The sequence below is a fragment of the Chroicocephalus ridibundus genome, chromosome 2, assembly GCF_963924245.1.
Source record: "Chroicocephalus ridibundus chromosome 2, bChrRid1.1, whole genome shotgun sequence".
In the NCBI taxonomy this organism is placed as follows: domain Eukaryota; kingdom Metazoa; phylum Chordata; class Aves; order Charadriiformes; family Laridae; genus Chroicocephalus; species Chroicocephalus ridibundus.
Window position 1 is genome coordinate 28,763,109 of NC_086285.1, and position 22,095 is coordinate 28,785,203.

The 22,095-nt window shown below is 38.0% G+C and overlaps 1 protein-coding gene across 2 annotated transcripts in view; it reads right to left on the reverse strand.

Annotated features, from left to right (window-relative positions):
* The window catches only part of COL28A1 (collagen type XXVIII alpha 1 chain), a 71,089-nt gene that overhangs the window by 23,276 nt on the left and 25,718 nt on the right, over positions 1-22,095 (reverse strand). For both annotated transcript variants that reach the window (XM_063324893.1, XM_063324892.1), the window contains 12 exons: positions 21,646-21,714; positions 20,625-20,693; positions 18,979-19,047; positions 18,211-18,279; positions 17,088-17,156; positions 16,015-16,086; positions 14,045-14,113; positions 12,498-12,569; positions 11,783-11,851; positions 8,948-9,016; positions 4,314-4,382; positions 2,122-2,190 (listed from right to left, as the gene is read on the reverse strand). In XM_063324893.1, the coding sequence (XP_063180963.1) occupies positions 2,122-2,190; positions 4,314-4,382; positions 8,948-9,016; positions 11,783-11,851; positions 12,498-12,569; positions 14,045-14,113; positions 16,015-16,086; positions 17,088-17,156; positions 18,211-18,279; positions 18,979-19,047; positions 20,625-20,693; positions 21,646-21,714 (834 nt within the window). The remainder of the gene's footprint in view (positions 1-2,121; positions 2,191-4,313; positions 4,383-8,947; positions 9,017-11,782; positions 11,852-12,497; positions 12,570-14,044; positions 14,114-16,014; positions 16,087-17,087; positions 17,157-18,210; positions 18,280-18,978; positions 19,048-20,624; positions 20,694-21,645; positions 21,715-22,095) is intronic.

Here is a 22,095-nt window from a genome sequence, read left to right on the forward strand (position 1 = left end):
TCCTTTGCATCCATGTTTTTCCATAATTTGGTTCTTAGAACCAAGCCACCTAATTCTGACAATTTTTGTGACAATGGAGGTGACTTGATGGAAATGAGGAAGATGCTTTTAATTTACATGACAACCCTGATCTGATCTGAAATTGTCAGAAAAGACATGAGAATAGTGATAAATTTTGATCAGTTTACATTTGCCTAATCTTTTGCTGACCTCTTTATAGATAACGAGGTAGGATAAGAGTTTCTAGTATTAGATATTCCATTATACTATTTCCTGTTGTAATTAAATACTATTAAAATATAAGAGCCTCACCTCTTGGTCACAGCTATTTCACTTTTGCTCAGTCAAATTCAGGTTGAAGGCCAAATTTACTATTAATTGGTAATGTTCAAGAGGTCATATTCCTCCACAAAAAGATACTACCAATAAGCCTCTTTTATTAGTACCCACAGATCTGGAGGGATGGTAATACTTCTTATGCTGTTCATGGGGGGAGAAGAGACTGACAAGTAAGGATCTGATGTCTTTATAAAGGAATATGAACAAACCACTTCAATCGGCAATGATTTACATCACTTAGAACTGAAAGTGAAAACTGTAAGTACTGTAATAGCTAGTCTATGATTTAATTAAATATTAATAAAATATATATGTTATTCTATCACAATACTTATAGTGGTTTAAGAATAACTGTGATAAAAAGACTAGATTCCATGTTCTCCACTGCAAAAACTGGGTACATTTACTTTACAGCTTTTATCTCCTCCCCTCTAATGCATTTTATGATTCCATCATTCATTATCTGCGTTGGAACTTTCCTAATAATTATACAGCCAAAGAATTGCTTGTCCCAGCAATCACAAGAATTACATGTCTTACAAGAACAAAAGGGACTTGTGACCCACTTTTTTGATCTCTCATGTAAGCCAGGCACTATGGTTTTCCTAAATGCACTTCTGTATATCTTGTATATTGATACTTTTCAGAAGCACAACCACAAATGTCGATTTAAAAAATGCAGTTGTGAGAAATTTCACTGCAATTATTCTGCTATATTCCCACTGAAATTCTGATTTATAATTCTGGGGTTTGTAATCTTTCAACCATGGCATCACAGTGGGAAATTATTTTATTTGATTATGTGACATGATCTTCCAACTCCTTTTCTTTGGGAAACACTACTTTCCAGAATTAAGCATTTAGGAAGCAAGATGGAATTCCATACCCATGTGGGTATGTCTTTAAGAGGTTATTGTCGTTGTTTATTTTAAATGGGAATTCTCATGTTCTGGGAACTGAAGTTGAAAGTTCCTTTTGTTTGGGGAAAAAACTTGTTTGGGCGATATTTATTTTGCTTTCTCCTGCAACAGGCTGCCTGTTTTCTATTTCACATATGTAAGGAGGAAATCATTAATAAAACTGCTCTGTGGGATATTTTAAAGCAATTGCTTTTATGATTTTAGTCTTCAGTCTCTTTTTTCCAACTTTTTATAACATAGTAGTTACAATGCGACTTTTTAGGTGAATTACATACTGCTTAGAACACTTCAGCTATTCTGTGTTTTATGAAAAAAATCTTGTGTTTCAGTGTTGTATTTCTAGTCCCTTTATCAGTTTTGGTTTGTTTTTTTTCTTTTCTGACAAGTTTTGCCTCTAAACGAATATTAATTTTAGATGAAGGTTTATAGTCTTCTCTTAGGAATCCATTTCTAGGAACTTTAAAAATACCCCACTAGTTCCACATAACCAACATTTCCCTGACTTATTTGGGGCCTCATCCCTTGCACTTCTGTAAGAGAAAGCAAGCGCCTAATTATTAGGCAATACTCTGCCTGTGTTTGATTCTGACTTCCACACGGAAACTCTAGCATCTAGAAAGATCTTTGGATGTACAGAAAACCTGCAGATTTGCATCAAATCTGGGGGTAGAGCAAGAACTGGTTTGTATCTATCGTGGCAGAAAAGTCTATCGCAGGCTTTTCTTCTAACTGAAATGGAAAGCAGGAGATGAGATCACAGCATTTTGTTATACATATGCCATTCTAATCTAATGCATTTTTCAGAAGATGTTTGGCTACCTTGTCTACTAGTCAGATGCATGTACTACCATTGTGCAAGTACCTTTGGTCCAGCATCTCCCACGCCTTTTTGGCCTGCTGGTCCTGGGGGGCCTGCTGGTCCTGGAGGTCCCTGGTACGGCAGAGGAATAAAGCATGTCAGTAGTCATCCTAAAGGAAGAGTACTCGTGTTCTTCAACAAAGAAGAGAACTTCAGCAACAGTTACTAATCTCTTTGGTTTTGCTGTATTTTGTCAAATTCTTCACATTTCTGATGTGTACTGAGCAACAGTCATCCTCAGTCCCTGGTGGAAACCTGAAAAGACTACCAGAGTGGTGGAAAAGTCATCCAGCTCTTGACTTAAGAACAACCAAGTTGTTCTCAGCTCAGGAAACCAGTGAGAAAGCAGACACTGCTCCATGATTCATACGCTGCAGACATTACACAACTTGTATACCAGAGCTAACCCATCTAAATCTGGGGGTTGGGTAACCCTAACATACTTTGGCGTATTTGTGTTTGATAGTCTGTTCTCTTGAACTCCCCGCTCAATCCGTCACAGCCCCTTCAAGTTGCTCTTCACACTGTTGGAGGCATTCCCAGCCTCCCCTTCAGCACTCGTAGGGCAGATGTCTTTGCCTCATCATGCTACAGAGACTTAGCTACGTAAATCTTGTTCATGTCTGCCAGTGGTTTAAGAAGTTGGTCTTTCCAGATCATGGGGCATGGAAAAGTGGCCCGAGAAGCGGAAAGATGCATGCTACAGCACAACAGAAGCTTCATACATTTCAAGGATGTATACTCATGTGGTAGGGAGAAACAACCAGCTTTTACTGAAGCCTGAGACTGAGTTGCAGAGAAGCATGACTCTTTTGGCAGTTGCAGATGGGAATCCTAGAATAGACATGATTTCAGGAATACTACTGCAGAGCAAAGCTCTTTTTTTTGTTGTCTAGTCACTAATAGAAACACAGGAAGCGCACACACGTAACTTTGTCATCCTGTGACTGGGCAGACTACAACCAGCATTTGTATAGTTTTATCAGTCAATGGTTACCAAACCAGGCTTCTCTTGAATTCTTTGATTAATTAGAAATGAAAAGTTTTCAGCTTCTCACTGACCTCTTTGATTCTGTATCTACAAATACTTCTTTTTCATATAGTTTAAACACATATCAACTCGTAAATCTTAAAACTTCAGTTCCTATGAGGCATTTTAAGGCCTACTAAAAGTTCATCAGTCATCTATTTGCATTAATGACTTCTTTATGATTGTCTTTGCATTTGCTTTTCATTTTCGTTTTGGATGACAGTAGGGTTTTTTCATTTATTTGCATGTCCCCTGTTTAATGGGTCTGGGTCTGTTACTGGCAGTCCTTGACCCTCCAAGGAGTCCCGAGCTGGTTTAGTGTCCCTATGTGCTGTGAAATTTGTCACGTACATGGCATTACACCAGGAATTTCGAGTGAATGCCCTCTGAACCAATTCTGATCCCAAAGGATCTTCCCAGGTTCAGCGTGAATGACAGGAAATTGGAGCTGAGCCATGACTTATTTGGAAGCACTCAGGTCCCACTTCAGTGTATTTGGGAGTGTCTCTGTGGTTGTAGTTTGAAATAAAGCTGGATTAGACATAAAGAAAATAGTGCTAATGGAAGTTTGACATGTGGTGTTTGAAGGATGGCAACAGTATTTTCACTTTCTAGTGAAAGGTTGGTCAAACATGTCTGTGTGGCTTTGGATGACTGAAATTTAGGTTGATATGCCCTTGTAATGGAATGTGCCAGCTGAAATACTCAGGCATTAACCCCCTCTGGAGCTAATAATCAGAAAAGCAAGGCAGGGGAAGGAATCTTCAAAAAACCAAGGAATTGAAGGCTGCAAGATTTGTCCAAGATGATGTTATTTGAGATCTTGAACAAAGAACAGTAAAGGAAAGGGAGGGAGGGAAGGAAAAGAATTCGAAGCAGTGATAACATTAAACATGTATGAGCAGCCATGAATATTTTTATGGATTTACACGGTATCCCTTTCATGACGCTGATATGAGAACAGTTTAGATATGGTTCCAACTGGCACTGTAGAACTGGCACTGTATCTAGGACAGGAAAATATACATGAAATATTTAAATTAGCTAAAGGATGAAAGAGGAGACTAATTGCACTTAGTTGAGTAATGAAATATTCAGTTATCGTACAGTAATTCTTTTTTTTTTTTTTGTAGAACACAAAGTACAGAATTAGACTTGTACTTACAGCTTCACCTTTGTGGCCATCGCCTTTTTCTCCACGGGGTCCAGGTAGTCCAGGTGGTCCCCGGTTACCCTAAATACAAAATAGTAATTCAAGCATTGTGCCAGCAACTGGATCATCATAACAGGTGATAGGACAAGAGGAAATGGCCTCAAGTTGTGCTAGGGAAGGTTTAGACTGGATATTAGGAAAAAAATTTTACACTGAAAGGGTTATTAAGCATTGGAACAGGTTGCCCAGGGACGTGGTTGAGGCACCATTCCTGGAGGTATTTAAAAGACAGGTAGACATAGTGCTTAGAGATATGGTTTAGTGATGGGTTTTGTCAGAGTTAGGTTGATGGTTGGACTCGATGATCTGAAAGGTTCCTTCCAACCTAGACGATTCTATGATCATGATATAGCAAATATTAACAAATATGTAAGGAAACTATTAAGGTCTTTTTCTGAATATAGAATAGCAGTTACCTGCTGTTGCAATTTGTTTGCAAAGCTCAGAATTTTTTGTGCTTTTTTATTGTCGCTTCAGTTGATCCAGTTAAGATTTCAGAAGAATAGGAGTTCTCGTTAGGAAATTATTAATTTCTAGATTTGTAGTTGCAGAGAGAAGTCTTCAGAACATTGGCTTTATCTTCAGCCAATACAAAGTTAAATTTATTTTTAAAAAGTTAAACTTTTATGACTTTGGGGGTAAGTCCTGACATTTGAACAATGAATTCAGCAATACTGAAACATAACATGTCAGCCTTCAGTTATCATATGTTGCACACTTTGCACTTTCAGGTAATCACTGCAAAACTGCATTCTACAAGGGAAAGAAGCAAAAGAAAGAAATAAAACCAGTTATAAGAAATATATAATTTCTCTTAGTTTAGCCCGAAATGCTCTGTATCAGGAGACAATCACTCCTTCTGTTGACTCTTCCACTGACTCCCACTAAAGATTTGTGCTTTTGCAAAACCTCAATGCTTCCTTTGATGACCAGAAGAGAAGCAAATAGCAATCTTTTCCTCTTCCCTCATTCCAGTGATTGTTTTCCTGACATTTAATGAGGAAATTAACTGAGCTTGCAATAGACTGTTCTTCACAGAACCAAGAAAGGAAACATATTACTTTGAAGTATCCCTCAAGATACACTGTCAGTCTGTACTGTAGATGTTCAAATGACAGCGCTGCCAATCAGAAATCCTCATTGATACCTGTAGGTCACACATCCACCCCACTCCTAAGCATGGTATGTATATGGCAATGCAGGGAGAAGTGCACACCCTTCACTCATTCCCACAGAACTACGAAATGTAATGGACTCTCCTGCAGAGTGTTGGAGGATCAGTTGTTAATACACACACAGATAACTTATCATCTTGAAAATAATTACATACAAATAGTAAATATCTCCCTGTCTATTCCAGTAAAAATAAATATCTAGAAAAAAGAAAGTACAAATGACTGAAAACTGCTGTTTCAACAGTGCATTGTGCCTGGAAATTTCTGCAATAACATAATGCTTCAAGAAACCACGAATGGAATCCTGATAGCAGCTCAGATCTCAGCGGCAGGTCTGTCTGAATAGTATCCATGGCTGGAGAAAAAAATAACTCATATTCTAGTTAGACATCCAACAAAAACAGACTTCAGGTCCAAATTTCCTGTCCCATACCACAGACACAAGTAATCAGATCTTCTTAATCAATTTAGCTTTGTCAAGGTGAAGTGAAAGAGTTGTTTTGGCTCTCCTAAAGATATATATCACAACTTTGGGTTAGGAGGTAAGTGAATGAAGAAAGGCAAGGTAGACTCAATGTTCTGGTTAAGATGTAATCCTGAAACCACTTTAAGATGGAATTTGGGATAGGGATACAAAGAAAATTGTACATGGTAGGTCACTCCTGTATGAATCTCTCCTATTCTCCAGTCCAAAGGGACAGTTTCACTGGAAGACTTTAAACACAACCTGACCACCAGATTCAAACTGCATCAGCCCTGGAAGATGTTTCTTCATGTCTCCTAATTTTCAAATGATGAAATTCTGATCCAGTTCTGTGAAAATTTAATCCATGAGTGTGCTTCTAGTTCATAAATAGCTTTAAAATGGAAATTCAATTCTACCTCTTCCTCATTCTTAATATACATAGTTCTTAAATTGTGCATAAAATGAGAAATGTTTTAGAAATGTTTAATAACATTTTTTTTAACAAGAAAGGAAACCATGGATCATGACTTCATCTCTATTTTTACTTCTTTTAATTCCACTACAGTAAAAAATGGCCAAACAGATGTTTTCATTTAATCTTTGCAGACCTTTGTAAATACCAAATACATGTTAGCACATTCTCTTCTGTAAGAATTGGGATTTTGTCAAGTGGCTGATTTCACCATTAGTAACATTGCTACAAACCTACTAAAGTCAAATCTACAGCCAAATCTGCTATAAGAAACAACTCTCTAGTCCAGATTATTTAATTTCAATTTTTTTAATAGCTGCATCAAAAATACACAAGAGATGGCTCAGGAGCAATTGTGTGATTACTGCTTCACACAGTTTTGTGGGGCCTGGAAAAGACCATCACAGTGACTCACTCTAAGTCACTGCACTGGCAATAAGGCAAGTGCCATTGATGTAACAGATGGCATGCGAATTAATTCCCCTTCTTTGCCAACCTTTCTGGGGCAAGTTTTAAAGTAATTTTCTGAAGCAGTAATACAGAGATAGTTGCTTCTACAGTCTTTCAAAGAAAAAAACCACAAAACAAACCAGAATATAAACGTAAATCTTGTGTCCATGGTCATTGTTAAGAAAAAAAACCAACTACCATAACCAAAAACTAAATGATAAAGTATATAAATGGACAATTAACTAATATTCATCACTTCTTTTTATATGAAAAACAGAGTGAAGTAGCATTCTAGATTATAGACAAATAAATTTAGAGGTTTTCAAAATTAAAAAATACAAGATACTGAATGCATGTGGATCAATGTGCTATCCAGCATTCTCTGGTAGGTGTACTGGTAGAAGTCTGTCAAGCCATGAGTAAAGCATTATTGGTATTCCTAGGATTGTATTACAGAAAAGTTATTGCGTTACATTACTTTATTTTGAACTGCATTGTGTTACGTACACGGAAACTAACTGGTCCCTGAATTTGAGTCTATCAACTATATTACCAAGAAGGGAAACAGTGGAATTGAGTGGAACATTTTATGTGTAGACATGGTAAATGTGGAAGAAAACGAGGTTCACTAAGAAGGTTCCTGATTTCAGTCTGGAAAGGAGATCACAAGAATGGTACCTGAAGGAAGTCTTCCTGAACTGTTCCCTTATCACAAGTGCCAGAAGGCTTATAGAAAGTTTCAATCCAGATCATGACTGATAGAAGTACAATATGAGATCATAAAATGTGTTAGAGGGGAAGAGGTGATAGCTGCAAAATAAAAGGAAATATATCCAGTTTTTGCAGTAGAGGACACAGGATATGTTCTAGGGACTGCACTTTTCAGTTTGTTCTCAAATAATGTAGAAAGGTGAGTGGCATTGTTTTCTAATGACACCATATTATTCTGATTAGTTAAACGAAAGGCAATTCCAAGGAGCTGAGGAAAAACCCTACTTAAAAATTTGAGTAATTTGTTGATAAAATATCAAACAAAATTCCATGCTGATAACTGTAACGCATTATGCAAGGAGGAAAAGCACTAATAACTTTAGGTACCTAACAATGATCCTGAACTACTATTACCACTTAAGAAACAAGAGAGACAGAACCATTCTTTGAAAAGGTCACTTCACTGTTCAGCAGTGACAAAAACCCACAAATTTCATCCTTTGCAAATTAATATATATCCTTTTCTTCTAACTTCTTTCCCACTGACAAAAGGATGGTCCTTGGTCTCACCTTATTCTTCAAGCAGCCTTACGTGAACTCGTGTACTACAGAGAATTTTTCAGTCTCTCACGTTTTCAAAGACTGGAATCTCTGTGTTACCACTGAATCCTCAGTTTTATCTCTGGTCTTTTATTTGTGTGTTGATCTTGCCAGATTGAGCCACTAAAGGCTCAAAGAGTGAGCACAGCAATCCTGCTACAGACTACTGTACTCCGTTCTCGGTGTCAAAGTTAAAAAAGTACAGGATATAACCAAGTAAATCCTATTCTGTAACCTATATGCAAATAAGTACTTCCAAAAGATCTATTTTTGAAGTTCTTTATTTTGGGTCTTACTTATGTTTTGGAATGTGCAAGGTTGGTAATACTGAAACAGCACTGCTAAAATAACTAATACCTTTCAGTTTACACTCAGTAAAGAGCATATTGCCCATACAGAGGTATAAAAGACCACATGAGATAATGATAGGTGGAGATGAATTAGAAGAGCTAGCTTCCTAACGAAGACTTCCTCAGGGAAGTTTGCAGGGTGACATACACTAGACTAGTTATTTAATCTATTTTGTGTTTCTTCTTTGAAAAGATAGTAAGTTTATTTTTAAAAATAGACTTAACCTGGAGTGATGGAAAAGTTGAAGAACTGGTCAGTTACTTTCCTGAAAAAGTTGTTCAAGTGGTTTCCACACTTTCACAAGAGTTTTGCATACGTCTCATGTTTCTTTATTTTCCATCTTGTGTCTAAAAACTCCTACCGTTGGTCCCATTATTGAATTTCCAGGAATTCCATCATCTCCCGGTGGCCCCTTGGGTCCTGGATCCCCCTATCCAAAAAGAAACAAATCCAAAAACATAGTCATTATTTTCAGTTTTAATTTCTGAAGATTTACAGAAAAGAACAAGTATTCAATTCTTTCTGACAGTGACAATTATTAAGCTAGGCAATATGAAATCAGTATTTCTAGAGGAAGTTTTTACTACCTTCATTCTGACCTCTCTTCTGCTTCTCTGCAACTGTGTCAAAAGAGTTTGTTCTGCCTTGACGAATAACTTGACGGCGTTAGTTTTCAACTGAAGATTGAGCATCGTAATTCAGTTTCAGTGGCCATATTCACCTGTGGCTTCTGCCTGCTTTTGCCCACACGAGCAAGGCTGCATAACCTTGTTTTTACCAGAGCACGTAGAGAACAGCAAAGAAACTCAAAGACAAGTGCTGATAGAGAATATGGTTAGAAAGGCTACAGATGCAGTGGTGCAACACTTCAAAATTGCAAGCTCCACAGACTGAAGACCCAGGAATAAACTTCAGTTTCTCCTCAAATATTACCCGGTACAACTGTTTGGGAATCTCAGCTCTGTCAGTGGCTTTCCTGGAAAGCAATCAATCAGGCTTAGAATTCAAGTTCCTCATACTATACCTTCACAGAGCAAAATTTGGCTCTTTCTACTGTTTAATTTATGGCAGCAGATGTTTTGCTTTACATTAAGGATCTTAAAAAGAAAATCTCAATTTTCAGTGAAACTTTTGCAATTTTTAACACCAGTGAGAACAGGCAGTATTTCCGGAAACATTCACTAGGGAATGCAGATTGAATGTTCTATCAAAACCACTGAGCAGCTGCAACCATGAGAAAAGAATATGAGGAAAGACAGCTACTTAATGTTACCATCTCAATATTAGTAACAGCATAATGATTGTCAAGGGAAATAAAACTCTAATACCCAAACGTGGGTGAAGCTTAAAAGAAATAACTTTCCCGTGGACACAACCATGGCTGTCGAGGAGTTAAGACGTCTAGCAATCACCCACTACTACATCAAATACTTAAGAGATGTCCTAAAAAGACCTCAGACCATGATAACTCCCAGCTTTGAAAAACATGCAGATTCCCTGCATTAGAAATTTATAATCTGTCTTCAGTACTGCAGATACCAGGATGGTCCAAGAACGCAATTACTACTAATCATTGTACTTTCCACAGTGGAGAGAGAAAACAGACCTGTGTAGGCTGCTGTGTTATTAAGCACAGCAGATAAATAAGAATAAGATAAATAAGAAACGTAGCAGATAAATAGTTGTTTAAACAGAGAAATTATTATGGAGCTAAAGAGACAGAGTTTGTATATTTTCTAAAAATCAACTTGCACTTTATAATTACCCAAAATGCTTGTTTTCTTGCATCAGCCACTGCACATAAAAGCCCTGATCTAAAATTTAGTAAGGAGTTTGGAAAAACTCCTGCAGACTTCAGTGGATTTTGGATAGCCAGTCTGCTATGAAAGTGATATGAACTGTACTGAACAGAATAAAATCAGAGTAAAAAAGGCAATAGCATATACAAAGTTCTTATTTTTCAGCATGAATTTTATCAATGAACAATCTTGGCTCACTTACTGGTCTATTCAAAAATGTCACAGTAACCAGGAAAATGTGAAGAAGGGAGACTGGTGTAGTGAAACCTGTCTTCATACAAGTTGTGCCTTATAGCATGGCACTTATGTCTTCCTGACAAAGTTTGGCACATTATTATGGTTTTAAACCAATACAAGAGATTATGAGCACCCCACAATCCTCTCCTTTCTTCTCTGTGGTTGCATTTTTACTCCAGGTGTAGCTGGAGCTTCTTGCGTTCCCTTCTTCCTTCCCCCTCCATCCACAAACAAGTCCAAACTACATCTTAGCCCTCTGTGACGTCCTGTTGCCAGGCTGATGAATACATAGTATGTACGACATCTGCATGTGCACATATATTTTTAAAGAAGAAGAAAAATGATGATGAAGTTCCTTCAGAGTGACAGGATGTACATTAGTGATTTCCCTATCCTAAACCTATCATCAAGCTGAAAAGCATCAGTTGAAGTTAACTGACGTATTATAAAAACAGTAATTATTTTAGTCTTAAAATAAAACTGGGGTGGTAATGAAGTTTCAAATGTTTTTAAAACCTTCAAAGTTAGCTTCACTGCAGCTGAATCTGCTTATTTTACTCATCAGGACAAGTCTCACTCATTTCAGGTACATTTTCCCCATGGAGAAAGTGAGGTGGATGTAGCTCCAGCTATCTCGTAATATGACATTTCATTTAAAGTAGTATCTACAGGCCAGCTCTTCACTTGGAAGCAACAAACATTCATCTCCAAAAAATCATCTAGTTCACCATATAACTCCCTAGAATTACACACAGACACATTCCTGCAGGGATTTACTGACACATTCAGGAAACCTTTAGTCCAAGAAACAAAATGCATAGTAAATTTGAAAAAAAAATAAATTAAAAAATAGACTTCAAAGTGATTAATTTCACAGGAGGGGCCAAAGCACAACAGAAATGTAATAAGGATTATTTTTTTAAACAAATGGCTTCAGGAGGCAATCACACCTACTAAGTGCAGCATCCTGTTAAAGGGCCCTCGAACACTCTCTGTTAACTTCTGGTACTTTTCAGTCCTTATTTCTAAAATTCAGCCATCTTTGTTACTACAACAAGGAATTTCAACTTCTTTAACTTATATTCTTTTAATTTTGACAGAAATGTGCACTAGAAATTTTCCAATCTCTGGTGTCCAGCAAACACTTATCAGATAATCACCTTTGGTCCAGCAGGTCCCTGAATAGATGATCCAGCGACACCAGGTGGTCCTCTCTCTCCTGGTTCACCCTGTTACAAAATGGTATCATCTAGATTTAGACAGACAGTTTCACTTTCTGCACAAGTAGCAAACCGTTTTTTCAAAGCTTTGTATTATAAAAATATCTACAATATAGATCTATCTACAAAATAGACAATATTTGGGAAAAAACATAAATCAACTTAGTGTTCTTGTGAAAGCTGGTCCAAGTTTCATGTTTTAAATAACTATTGGTTGAACCGTGCATTTGATTTTTTAACTTTAAATAATTTTTTGTGTCCAGCTTACAAAGCCAATAGAATAATCAGAACACTGGCATTATTTTGATTTCCTTATTATTCAGAGCAACACTTACTCACAAAATATTATAAGAGAAGGTTAATGTTTCAAAGTAAAAATCTGCAAAATGCTTACGGTTAGAAGCACTTGGACAACTTTAACTTAGCTTCTCAGTGCCCATGCGTAATTATAAGCTCTGTAATTATACGTTTACCTATTCTTTTTCTCCGTTAGACTTTTATGTCATTCAGGACAGAGGATGGAAATATTCCTGCTTTTCCTTCGGTCTGTTAAGTCGCCAAGCATCAGATGCTTAAGAAATTTGTACATTACAAAAATTATATAATTATTTTATAAAAGACGAAGTGAAGGGTTACCCTGGAGGAACAAGCTTACTTTTGGTCCAGCTGGGCCTTGTACTCCTCTGTAACCAATCAGTCCTTGGGATCCTTTTTCTCCGGGGTCACCCTGATGAAAACAAACCTTTTTTTTCAATCACAGCAAAGACTCATTCACAACATACACAAATAACCAAACCCACGCTGATAAGGTGTTTAGATGCTTCACTCCAACTGAAATCCCACTCAGTTCTAGAATCTGCCCCAATCATCCTAAATTTAACCAGTTGGGAGATAAAAGCTCTCTGTCTACTTAATACATCTTTCCAGGCTTTTAATTTCATATTTAGATATCTAAATAGTCACCTAATTTCTCTTAGCTCCTTCTCTCTCCCTATCAGAATACTAAGATAATTTGCTTCCTCCTAGCTTTAATGAAAACTCTGTACTGAATTTTTAGGAAATTTCTACTGCCCAATTAACTTTATCTTTATAGTCTGATTTTGCTCCACTTGTTCAGGCTAAGGAACACATCACTCTCTCTTAAATCCTTTTAAATCATCACAGAATCACAGAATCTTCAGAGTTGGAAGAGACCTCTAGAGATCATCTAGTCCAACTCCCCTGCTAAAGCAGGATTGCCCAGAGCACATTACTCAGGGCTGCATCCAGGCAGGTCTTGAAAATCTCCAGAGGAGGGGACTCCACAACCTCCCTGGGCAGCCTGTTCCAGTGCTCTGTCGCCCTCACTGTAAAGAAATTTTTCCGTGTATTTGAACGGAACTTCCTATGTTCTAACTTGTGCCCGTTGCCCCTCGTCCTGTCACTGGGAACCATTGAAAAGAGTCTGGCACCATCCTCCTTCAACCCACCCTTTAGATACTTGTATGCCATAATAAGGTCTCCCCTCAGCCTTCTCTTCTCCAGGCTAAAGAGTCCCAGCTCTCTCAGCCTTTCCTCATAAGGGAGATGCTCCAGTCCCTCAGTCATCTTTATTGTCCTACACTGGACCCGCTCCAGTAGTTCCCTGTCCCTCTTGAACTGGGGAGCCCAGAACTGGATGCAGTATTCCAGTTGTGGCCTCACCAGTGCAGAGTAGAGGGGGAGAATGACCTCCTTCGACCTACTGGCCACACTCTTCCCTATGCAGCCCAGGATTCCATTGGCCTTTTTGGCAACAAGGGCACATCGTTGGCTCATGGATAGTTTACTGTCTACCAGGACCCCCAGATCCTTCTCCTCAGAACTACTTCCCAGCAGGTCCACCCCTAACCTATACTGGTGCTTAGCATTCTTCCTCCCCAGCTGCAGGACCTTGCACTTGCTTTTGTTGAACCTCATTAGGTTCTTCTCTGCCCAGCTCTCCAGCCTGTCCAGGTCATGCTGGGTGGCAGCACGGCCCTCTGGAGGAGTGTCAGCCACCCCTCCCAGTTTGGTATCATCAGCAAACTTGCAAAGGATACACTCTGTCCCATCATCCAGTCATTAATGAATATACTGAACAAAAATCAGTTAAAATATAGTTGCTACTTAAGATGTAATGAATGAAAAAATAAACTCTTCTGAAGTTTGCAGTATTCCTCCCATGTGCATGTCAAGCCATACCTTTTGGCCTACATCTCCTTTGCCAGGGGGTCCTTCCGGGCCTCTTGGACCTTGATCTCCCTTTTCTCCCTGGCAGAGATTAGGTGGTTAATTAATTTTCATGTAGCTAATTTTATTGAATCAATAGACTTATGAGAAGAAATGCTTGCATAAACACTTCTCCCAAACATGCCAGTAAATATCTGTTGGAATTTTTTCCTGCAAAAAATAAAGCATTCCGTCGTCTTAAACCCTTTCCGGACTCCTGCATTCATATTCCTTATTTTCACAGGCATTTGTAATAGTGCCATTCATAATTTCATCAATCTTTTGTTGGAAGGATTGCATGCATATACTCATATGAGGAAGAGAAATGCTTGCAAAGTTATCAGAAAAGGTTTTAGCTGGCTGATTCTAAGAAAAACAACTTTTAAGAAGCAGAAATTTTAGGCAACACTGTAGCCAAAGGCCAGTCCAAGCTGCAAATATTTGCCAGAAACATTACTTCAAATAATTCACAAATAATCCACATAAAACAGTCTATTAAGGAACGTTATCTACAAAATATTTATGCATAACATAAGTCAGACTGGTATATCAGAATGTCTGTAGATGAAAGTGAAAAGTAGATTAAAAGGAAGTTTAAAAATCCATTTCTGATTTGTGCTGTTGATGGAAGTGGCATTACAGAGGCTGCTGTTGATAGGCATCAGTCTGGATCCCGCTTCTGTGAGACGGCTTCACACCTGCAAATAACTGCCATGACACCACCCTGCCACTCAGTGCAGGCATCAAGCTGTTCTTTGCGCTGTTCTGAATACCCAAGGTAGCTGCTCAGTACTAATATTTTCACTTATAATGAATTACGACAGTGAAGGTGACAGCACCAAGTTGATCATCAGAGTAAGGGTAATATGCAAGAGAAAAAGAAACCTCAGCATTCCCAAATACAAAAGCCACCTGGAACTGTAACCCAACATTTTATCTTAATTCTGATGTTTCACTTCTGATACACTGAGATCTTCATTTTTGAGCACTTATACAGCGGGCGATTTAAAATTTTTAAAAAATAGTTAAATAGCAACAGAAATGCTACATGTTTTTCCACAGTGGAAGGCTTACTGCCTCGGGCTGTAGCTTGTCAAACTGGTATTCGCACTGCCCTTGTAGATGAAAAAAATGTGAAGCTGCATTTTTAATAGACGTTTATTACGGCTATTCAGATATTTTCTGATTAAAGACCTGCAGTCAAAAAATGCTGATTTGCTTACTCAGTTCATCAGTTCTACACGTTGGCCAGCTGCTACCCTCATTTAAGAGCTTTACAGTAGCAGAGTTTGGAGGCGCCTGAATTCTCATCAGCAATTCAACAATCAGCCAAAGCACTGAGTTTTGCTCACTCAGCAGCTCATTCTGTTTGGAAAGAGTAAAATTAAAAGCCTCCATTTAACTTACTCTAAATCGACTATTTTGGGCACTCTGCTTTCCACCCCTCTAAACTCCACCACTTTGAATTCATGCTTATTTTCCCAATGTGTCCGAGTTTCTCTTAAAATCTTGGAAACAAGCAACTCTGGTTTCAGCTGTTTGTGAAGGTTTCTGTACCAGCCTGACAGTTTCAGCCACAGCTCACCACCTTGCTAGATGCCCCTAAGTCACATCAATTTGAGCATGACTTCTTGGTGTCCGGAAAAATCTAAACAGGCTGTAAGGAGCAGGCCAAAGACATAAGATATCTGTTCTTCAAGAAGATGACGAAATTTAACAGTAGTCAGTAGCCCACAAAAGGCAGGCAGCTAAATCAGTTGTAGATTCAGATGGTAGCTACTGTTAGTAAATTTTGTTGGAAACATCTCAACTAGTCTAGTCCCTTCTCCCTGGCAAAAGTATCGGCACGTGCCCTCCTCCAGGATGAATTCCATGCCACTGCATACCTGCAAATAATGGTTTGTTCTTCTTTCTTTTACATGCAGTAAAATGTATTTCCTTACCTTTTTCCCTGACTTCCCAGGATCTCCCTGCACCCCTTTCTCTCCTCGGAGTCCCGACAGACCTATGTCTCCCTTTAAGAAGAATAAATAATTACATCTGCATACTTCAATAAATTCTTTATTCTATAAAATGGATCTAACAGCGTGTTAAAATATTAACTAATGACATATAATATTTTTGCTCAAATAAAGGTTGTTATTCTCAGTAAGTTAAACATTCTATAGAGCCAGTAATTTTTTCTACTAAAATAAGTATTTTAAATTTCTTTCCAAGCTCCCACCTACTTCGTCGACCTTGGTTTTGTATTAAATAAATTTACATTTATTCAGTGAGTTTGTTATTCTGTGCACAAGAACAATATGATATGAATGTAGTTTATTTGCAAAGCCAAACATCTGGGACTTAAGGAACGGTCAACCTAAAATGCCTAAATGGAGTCGCTGACTGCAGACTAATACCTCGCTGGTTGTATAAACTGGTCTAGGCATTACTTTTAAGACTTGCCACAAAGAGTTGAAACTCTCCATAGGATAGTCCCTGTAGGAACTAGTCCTGGCAAGTGCTTCTTCCACAATCCTGGGAAGAACCACCAAAACCAAGATGCCTGTGTCACCTTACCCAAGATTTTGGAAGCCCTACTTAAATCATTAAGGACATGGTATACGGTCTTCAAAATGGCAGCTGAAGTTAAAGTTTTAAGTGTTGAACTGCTCTTCTAATGTATGGGCAGTATGACTGTTGCTGTCACACAGCCTGGTTTTTTTCCCAAATCATTGCAGAAGAACAGAGGTAGTAATGTTTCCAACAGGCTTTGGAAATACCTCACTAGCTTAGAAAAGGTGGGGGAAAACTCTGTTCCAGTTATGCCTGCAATAATGATTTTAGGAGAAAGGGTGGGAGCTCTAGCACAGCATGTTGAGTTTAAAAGCTAAAACTGTGAAGTTAAGTGAATATCTGTCACTGAAATTCCTTCTTATTTTGATCATAGATAATTTATACCAAAAAAACATTCTACTTAGTCAAAGAATTAGAAGACCCTGTAAGGAGCAGTTAAAAATAAAAACAGGCTCACTTTAAGTCCTCGTACGCCAATTCCTGGAAGTCCTGGTTCTCCTTTTTGTCCAGGTTCACCTGGTTGACCCTAGTAACAAAAGGTCTTTTGCTTAACAGAGGAACACAATTTAGCTTCATTCATTACTTGCACTATTTCACTAACTGCTTTACATGTAGAAATGGACTTGATGATCTTTATGGTCCCTTCCAACTTGAGATATTCTATGATTCTAAGTAAGTGGTCAAGTTTTCAGCTAAAGCAGTTTTCACCTGGAAAATCCTGTTCTTTAAAAACCTCAGTAACTTGTAGGACCGCATTTTATTTAACCTTGCAGTGGGCAGAAAGTTTAAGTGAATCATTCCTACTTCCTCCTTTTGTTTTAATGCATTTTATTTTTTACTTTGTACCACCATATCAAAAACTCTTTGGTCACTGAATGAAAAGTGAGTCCAAATAAAGAAAAATCAGAACTGTTTAAGAGAAAGTTTTACCCTCATGATTCTTCCTTCCAGCAATTCCCTTTTTCTCCTCTTATGGTGATCACCTGACAGTGTATCACTTGAGGCTTGGGCTTTGACAGCAGTAATTGTTTACCCCACTTTCCTGTTCTCTTCCTACTTTCCCTTCTTCTGTGGTGCAGTGTCAGCTACTAAGTACTCTCAAGCACTTTTTTCTCTCCTAGTATTTCTGTCTATGGTTTTGGTTCTTTCTCATAATGATCATGGAAGGCTAAAGGACAGGCTGAAGATGTGGTGGGACTGGCCTTAAGTCTCAAAATCATCTCTGGTTTACAGCTAAGTTGCTTGGTAAAATGCTTTATTTGAACACAATGTGTATGTGGCACCAAACTCATTTGATCTAAATATGTCTGAAAGATACTTTGTTTATAAATTTCTGTTAATTTAGAACCTAAAATCCACATTTACAAGTGCTGATGCTAAGCAGAAGCTGTATGCTCCATTTGGGGAACACCTTCATAACATGGGTGATTTTCCCTCAAAGATCCAAAAGTGAATTGTTGTCTCCAATGGAGAGTCACATCTTCATCTCATCAAACGCACTCTTGAAAAGCCTGGCAAAGAAAAATTGCTTGTTGTTTCTTGCTGGTGGTATTTTTAAAAAATAATATCTGAGTCATTACCTTTGGACCTGGCAGACCAAAACCTTTAGATCCTTTTGCCCCAGGGTTTCCTTGTGGACCCTGTATACCCTAACAAAGCAAAACAAATCAGTTAGTGCATAATACTCTTCCACATCTGAAATTCACCGCATGTCCGTCTTTCAATTAATCATGACTTTATCTTATCTTTAAAAGAAAACAAGTTGCTTGCCTGGACTCAGGCTTAGTTCTGAGATCTTTATTTTATTTTTCCTTTGTCACCATCCTGTCAATTTTACTGACATATCCAAGTATAACGACAATTACTGTTTAGGGAGAAAACAAATGGGAAGTGTCTCAGCATCTGCATGTAAGCCCTGATTCATTGGGATAGTACGGTGGAAGCATGAACTCTTATCTCCTTTACAAAAAACCAAAAACTAAAAGATCTTGTGGGATGTTTTAGTTTTTCTGTATCCAACTGTTAAATGCAGTGTTCAAGCTTCAAAGAGCGTGAAATCTAGAAGTAGCGGATTCTTATCTTGTGAAACTCTATCTATAATATGTCATCCTCCAAGCAATGCATCTGATTTATCTCCTACACAAATTATTACGCAGATCAGACCAAATTTCTGATTGCTTGATTTTAAGACCATTCAAATCAGCTGGAATTTACAATCTTTGCCTATCGATTAGTGCGATACTTTTAAAAATGAAAAATCACTGTGAGATTTTTGCTGTTTTCACATCAAAAGTATAAAATGAAATCTACATGCAAACACTCATTACATGTTCAAAATGTAGACCTACCTGGCTTCCTGGATTGCCTATTCCTGGTGGTCCTGCTGGGCCCTGTGGTCCTACTTGGCCTTGTTCACCCTATACAAAAAGTAATCCCAAGAGCTAAATCGCAATAGTCTGTGCTAGCTGATTAACGTATTTAAACTAAACACAGAGCAACAGTCCCCAAGCTGTATTATCTCAAAGTTTGCGGCTTCTATTTGCGTTAAACGTGTTTGGAATACTTGAAAGTCTGCCTATGGCAATCGATCTAATAAAAATAATACCCCTTCCTACCTACAAACTCTATCTCATTTATAACATTAGAGGATCACAGCTGTAACCTTATTATTAGAAGCTTATATTTACACACTGAGATTCATTTTAAAGATTTTCTTGTACGGAAATATACCCAGTTTCTTGCACAACACTCAGAAGAAAAACTTGTAAGTGTAAACAGAGCAGCTAGAGAGCATTTTTGAAAAATCTTTGTCACGTGGTATCGTAACAGTATTGTACAGCACTTGGGGAGGGAACAAAGGAATTATGGCAGAGGGAATTATGGGAACAGAGGAATCTGGGGAAGTCATGTGGCTATTGGAAGTGGCACAGACACATGAAGGTGTCAAGGATGTGTGACATTTGTCCTTAGAAAACAAAAAATAATTAGTTTTGCTTACACCAGAAACACTTATTTACTGAAATGGTCCCATATGCTTACTGTCCTGGCCATTGCTGCTTTTTTACTACACAGACATGGGAATAAGATGGCTCATCTCCCTCTAAGGCCTCAAGCAAGATGGTCTGGCAGGCGCTCCCCAAGCGTACCTCTCACAGACGGGCCAAATCAGACCACACCACACAGGTTGCTCTGAAGATTCTGGAGAGCCATTTGACTGGACAGTGAGATGAGTTAGTTCAAGTTAAACTTTCCACATCCACGAAGCGCTCCCTACTGACTAAGCTGCCAACGATTTTGGATGGGCATGCTGTCCCCTCCTCTCTCTGAAGTTGAGTGTTGGGCAATGAGGAGAGCAGGAGTCATGGGGACAGAAGGAAAGGAAAACAACGGGGAGTAGGACGAGGGCTATGGCACTAAATCATGAGAAGGAAGATCTGGAATCACTACCTCTGCTCTATAGGGCATCTGGGCATGTTGCCTCAGCCACCCTCTGGGGATGCACAAGATACAGGCTGGAATCTCATCAGGCCAAGGGAACTAAAATTGTTTGGATCCCTCTTTCGGGGACTGGGTAAGAAAAAGCAAACAAATTTCAAAAGCCAGAGTGTTCCTTTGCCTGTTCCAGGTCCATTAGATTAGATGACTCAAGCGATTTTTTACTTTTTAAAAAAAAAAATATTTAAATGAAATTTAAAATATTTAATATACAATATTTCTGAAATAAATTTAGGAGGAAAAAAGTCACTTTCTTCCCTCATACTCCCAGCTGCATTGAATACAGTCCTTAGTGCTCTCAGTTAACATTAACAGGCTCAGCTGCTTGTATAGATGAGTGCAGCCTATGGAGCTGCATGGAACAGTGTAGCATAGTTCCTCAGATTCCAGGTAAAAAATACCTTTGCATTGTTGTGATACTGTGTGAATAATTCATCATTAACTTAACTGTAAATATAGTTAACTGTAGATATAATTAGAAAAATACTCTGTGCCTCACCTTGTCACCTTTGATTTGTTGACCTGGCAGTCCAGGAGGACCAGCTACACCTTCAGAGCCTTTTTCACCCTAGAAATATGTGACAGTTCTGTAACTGTATTTGGGAAATTATAAAGAACACCATCCCAGATAAACTGGTCATCACAATGTGGACAATGAGGAACAAAGCATTCCTTCACAAACAAACAAGAAAAACAGTCAACAGAATTATCAGTATTAGAGAAAAGCAATTCAGTTACAACTCATAATATGCTTCATCTGTGTTTGTTGTGTTGTTGAACACAGGACTTCAAAAGGAGAAAATTAAATACTAGGAAGAAGGAAGCTACATTTTGAAAATGCAATAATATGTTCATTAGTCAGAGAGAGCAGTTCAAAACCTGGTGCAAGGACATGACTAACATCTTTTCCATAAAAGGGAGAAAAATCTTCTTTGCTTAGTAGTTCAAGGCTCTAGAGAATCTTGAAGCTACTAAAAAAGAGGGACACATTTTGATGGGAAGCCCAGTTGTGACTTAATCATAAATCCTTGCTTGTTTGTACTTATTTTTAAAAAAAGGAATGTTCACATATATTAATCTAGCAAGTGGCCTTAATGAGATAACTGTCCACAGAGACACATACAAGCCCTTCTTTTTTCCAAAATGGTAAGTTTCCCAAAATGGTAAGACAGAATGAAAACAGTTTCTGAATGTTTTCTTCCAATACAGAACATAAATAACTAAGTAGTCTTTCAGGACACAATTTATCTCATTAATGCTACTAAAATAAGGTATCTTATTAAACACATAAATAAGAGAATCGTTAATTTACTAATGTTAGAGAGACTGTACAACTTTTTTTGTAATTATCTTGACAGAGTTCTGAACTCAGAAGGACATTCAGAGAGCACAATGATTCAGAAGACCGAGGTCCATCGGATGATGTTTTATACCAGCGGAATGATCAGTGACCTTAAATAACTTAGACACTACTGCAAATCTGGCCCACAATGTTAAAAGAGTAATTTCCATAAAACTACCTTTTGGCCTTGAATGCCCTCTCCTGGTAGACCTTTCTCACCTGGTGGACCATCAGGGCCAGGTGGTCCCTGTAAGAAAATAAATATATATTCAGACTATGTCAGCAAGTCCATTTTTTATTGACTTTTTGTCTAACTTGTAGTACAGGTTTTTGCAATTCTTATGACACTGGTAAATACAAATGCTTCTGTAACAGCTGGCGGAGCCCAGGCAATGAAATGAAGTGTAGCAACCCTTAATTGGAGCATTTAGATTAGAATAAGCTAATGCTGAAATGGTGTGAATTACATAATTAATGTCTAAAAACTGTATCCTTAAAACTCAAATGAACTTGTAGGTTAATTTGTAATAAATACATTTACCAGTATGAAATTTATTCCCTATAATTTCATGGTTATCATAATGAAAAGCATTAATCTGAACATAGGGTTTTTATCATACAAAATGGC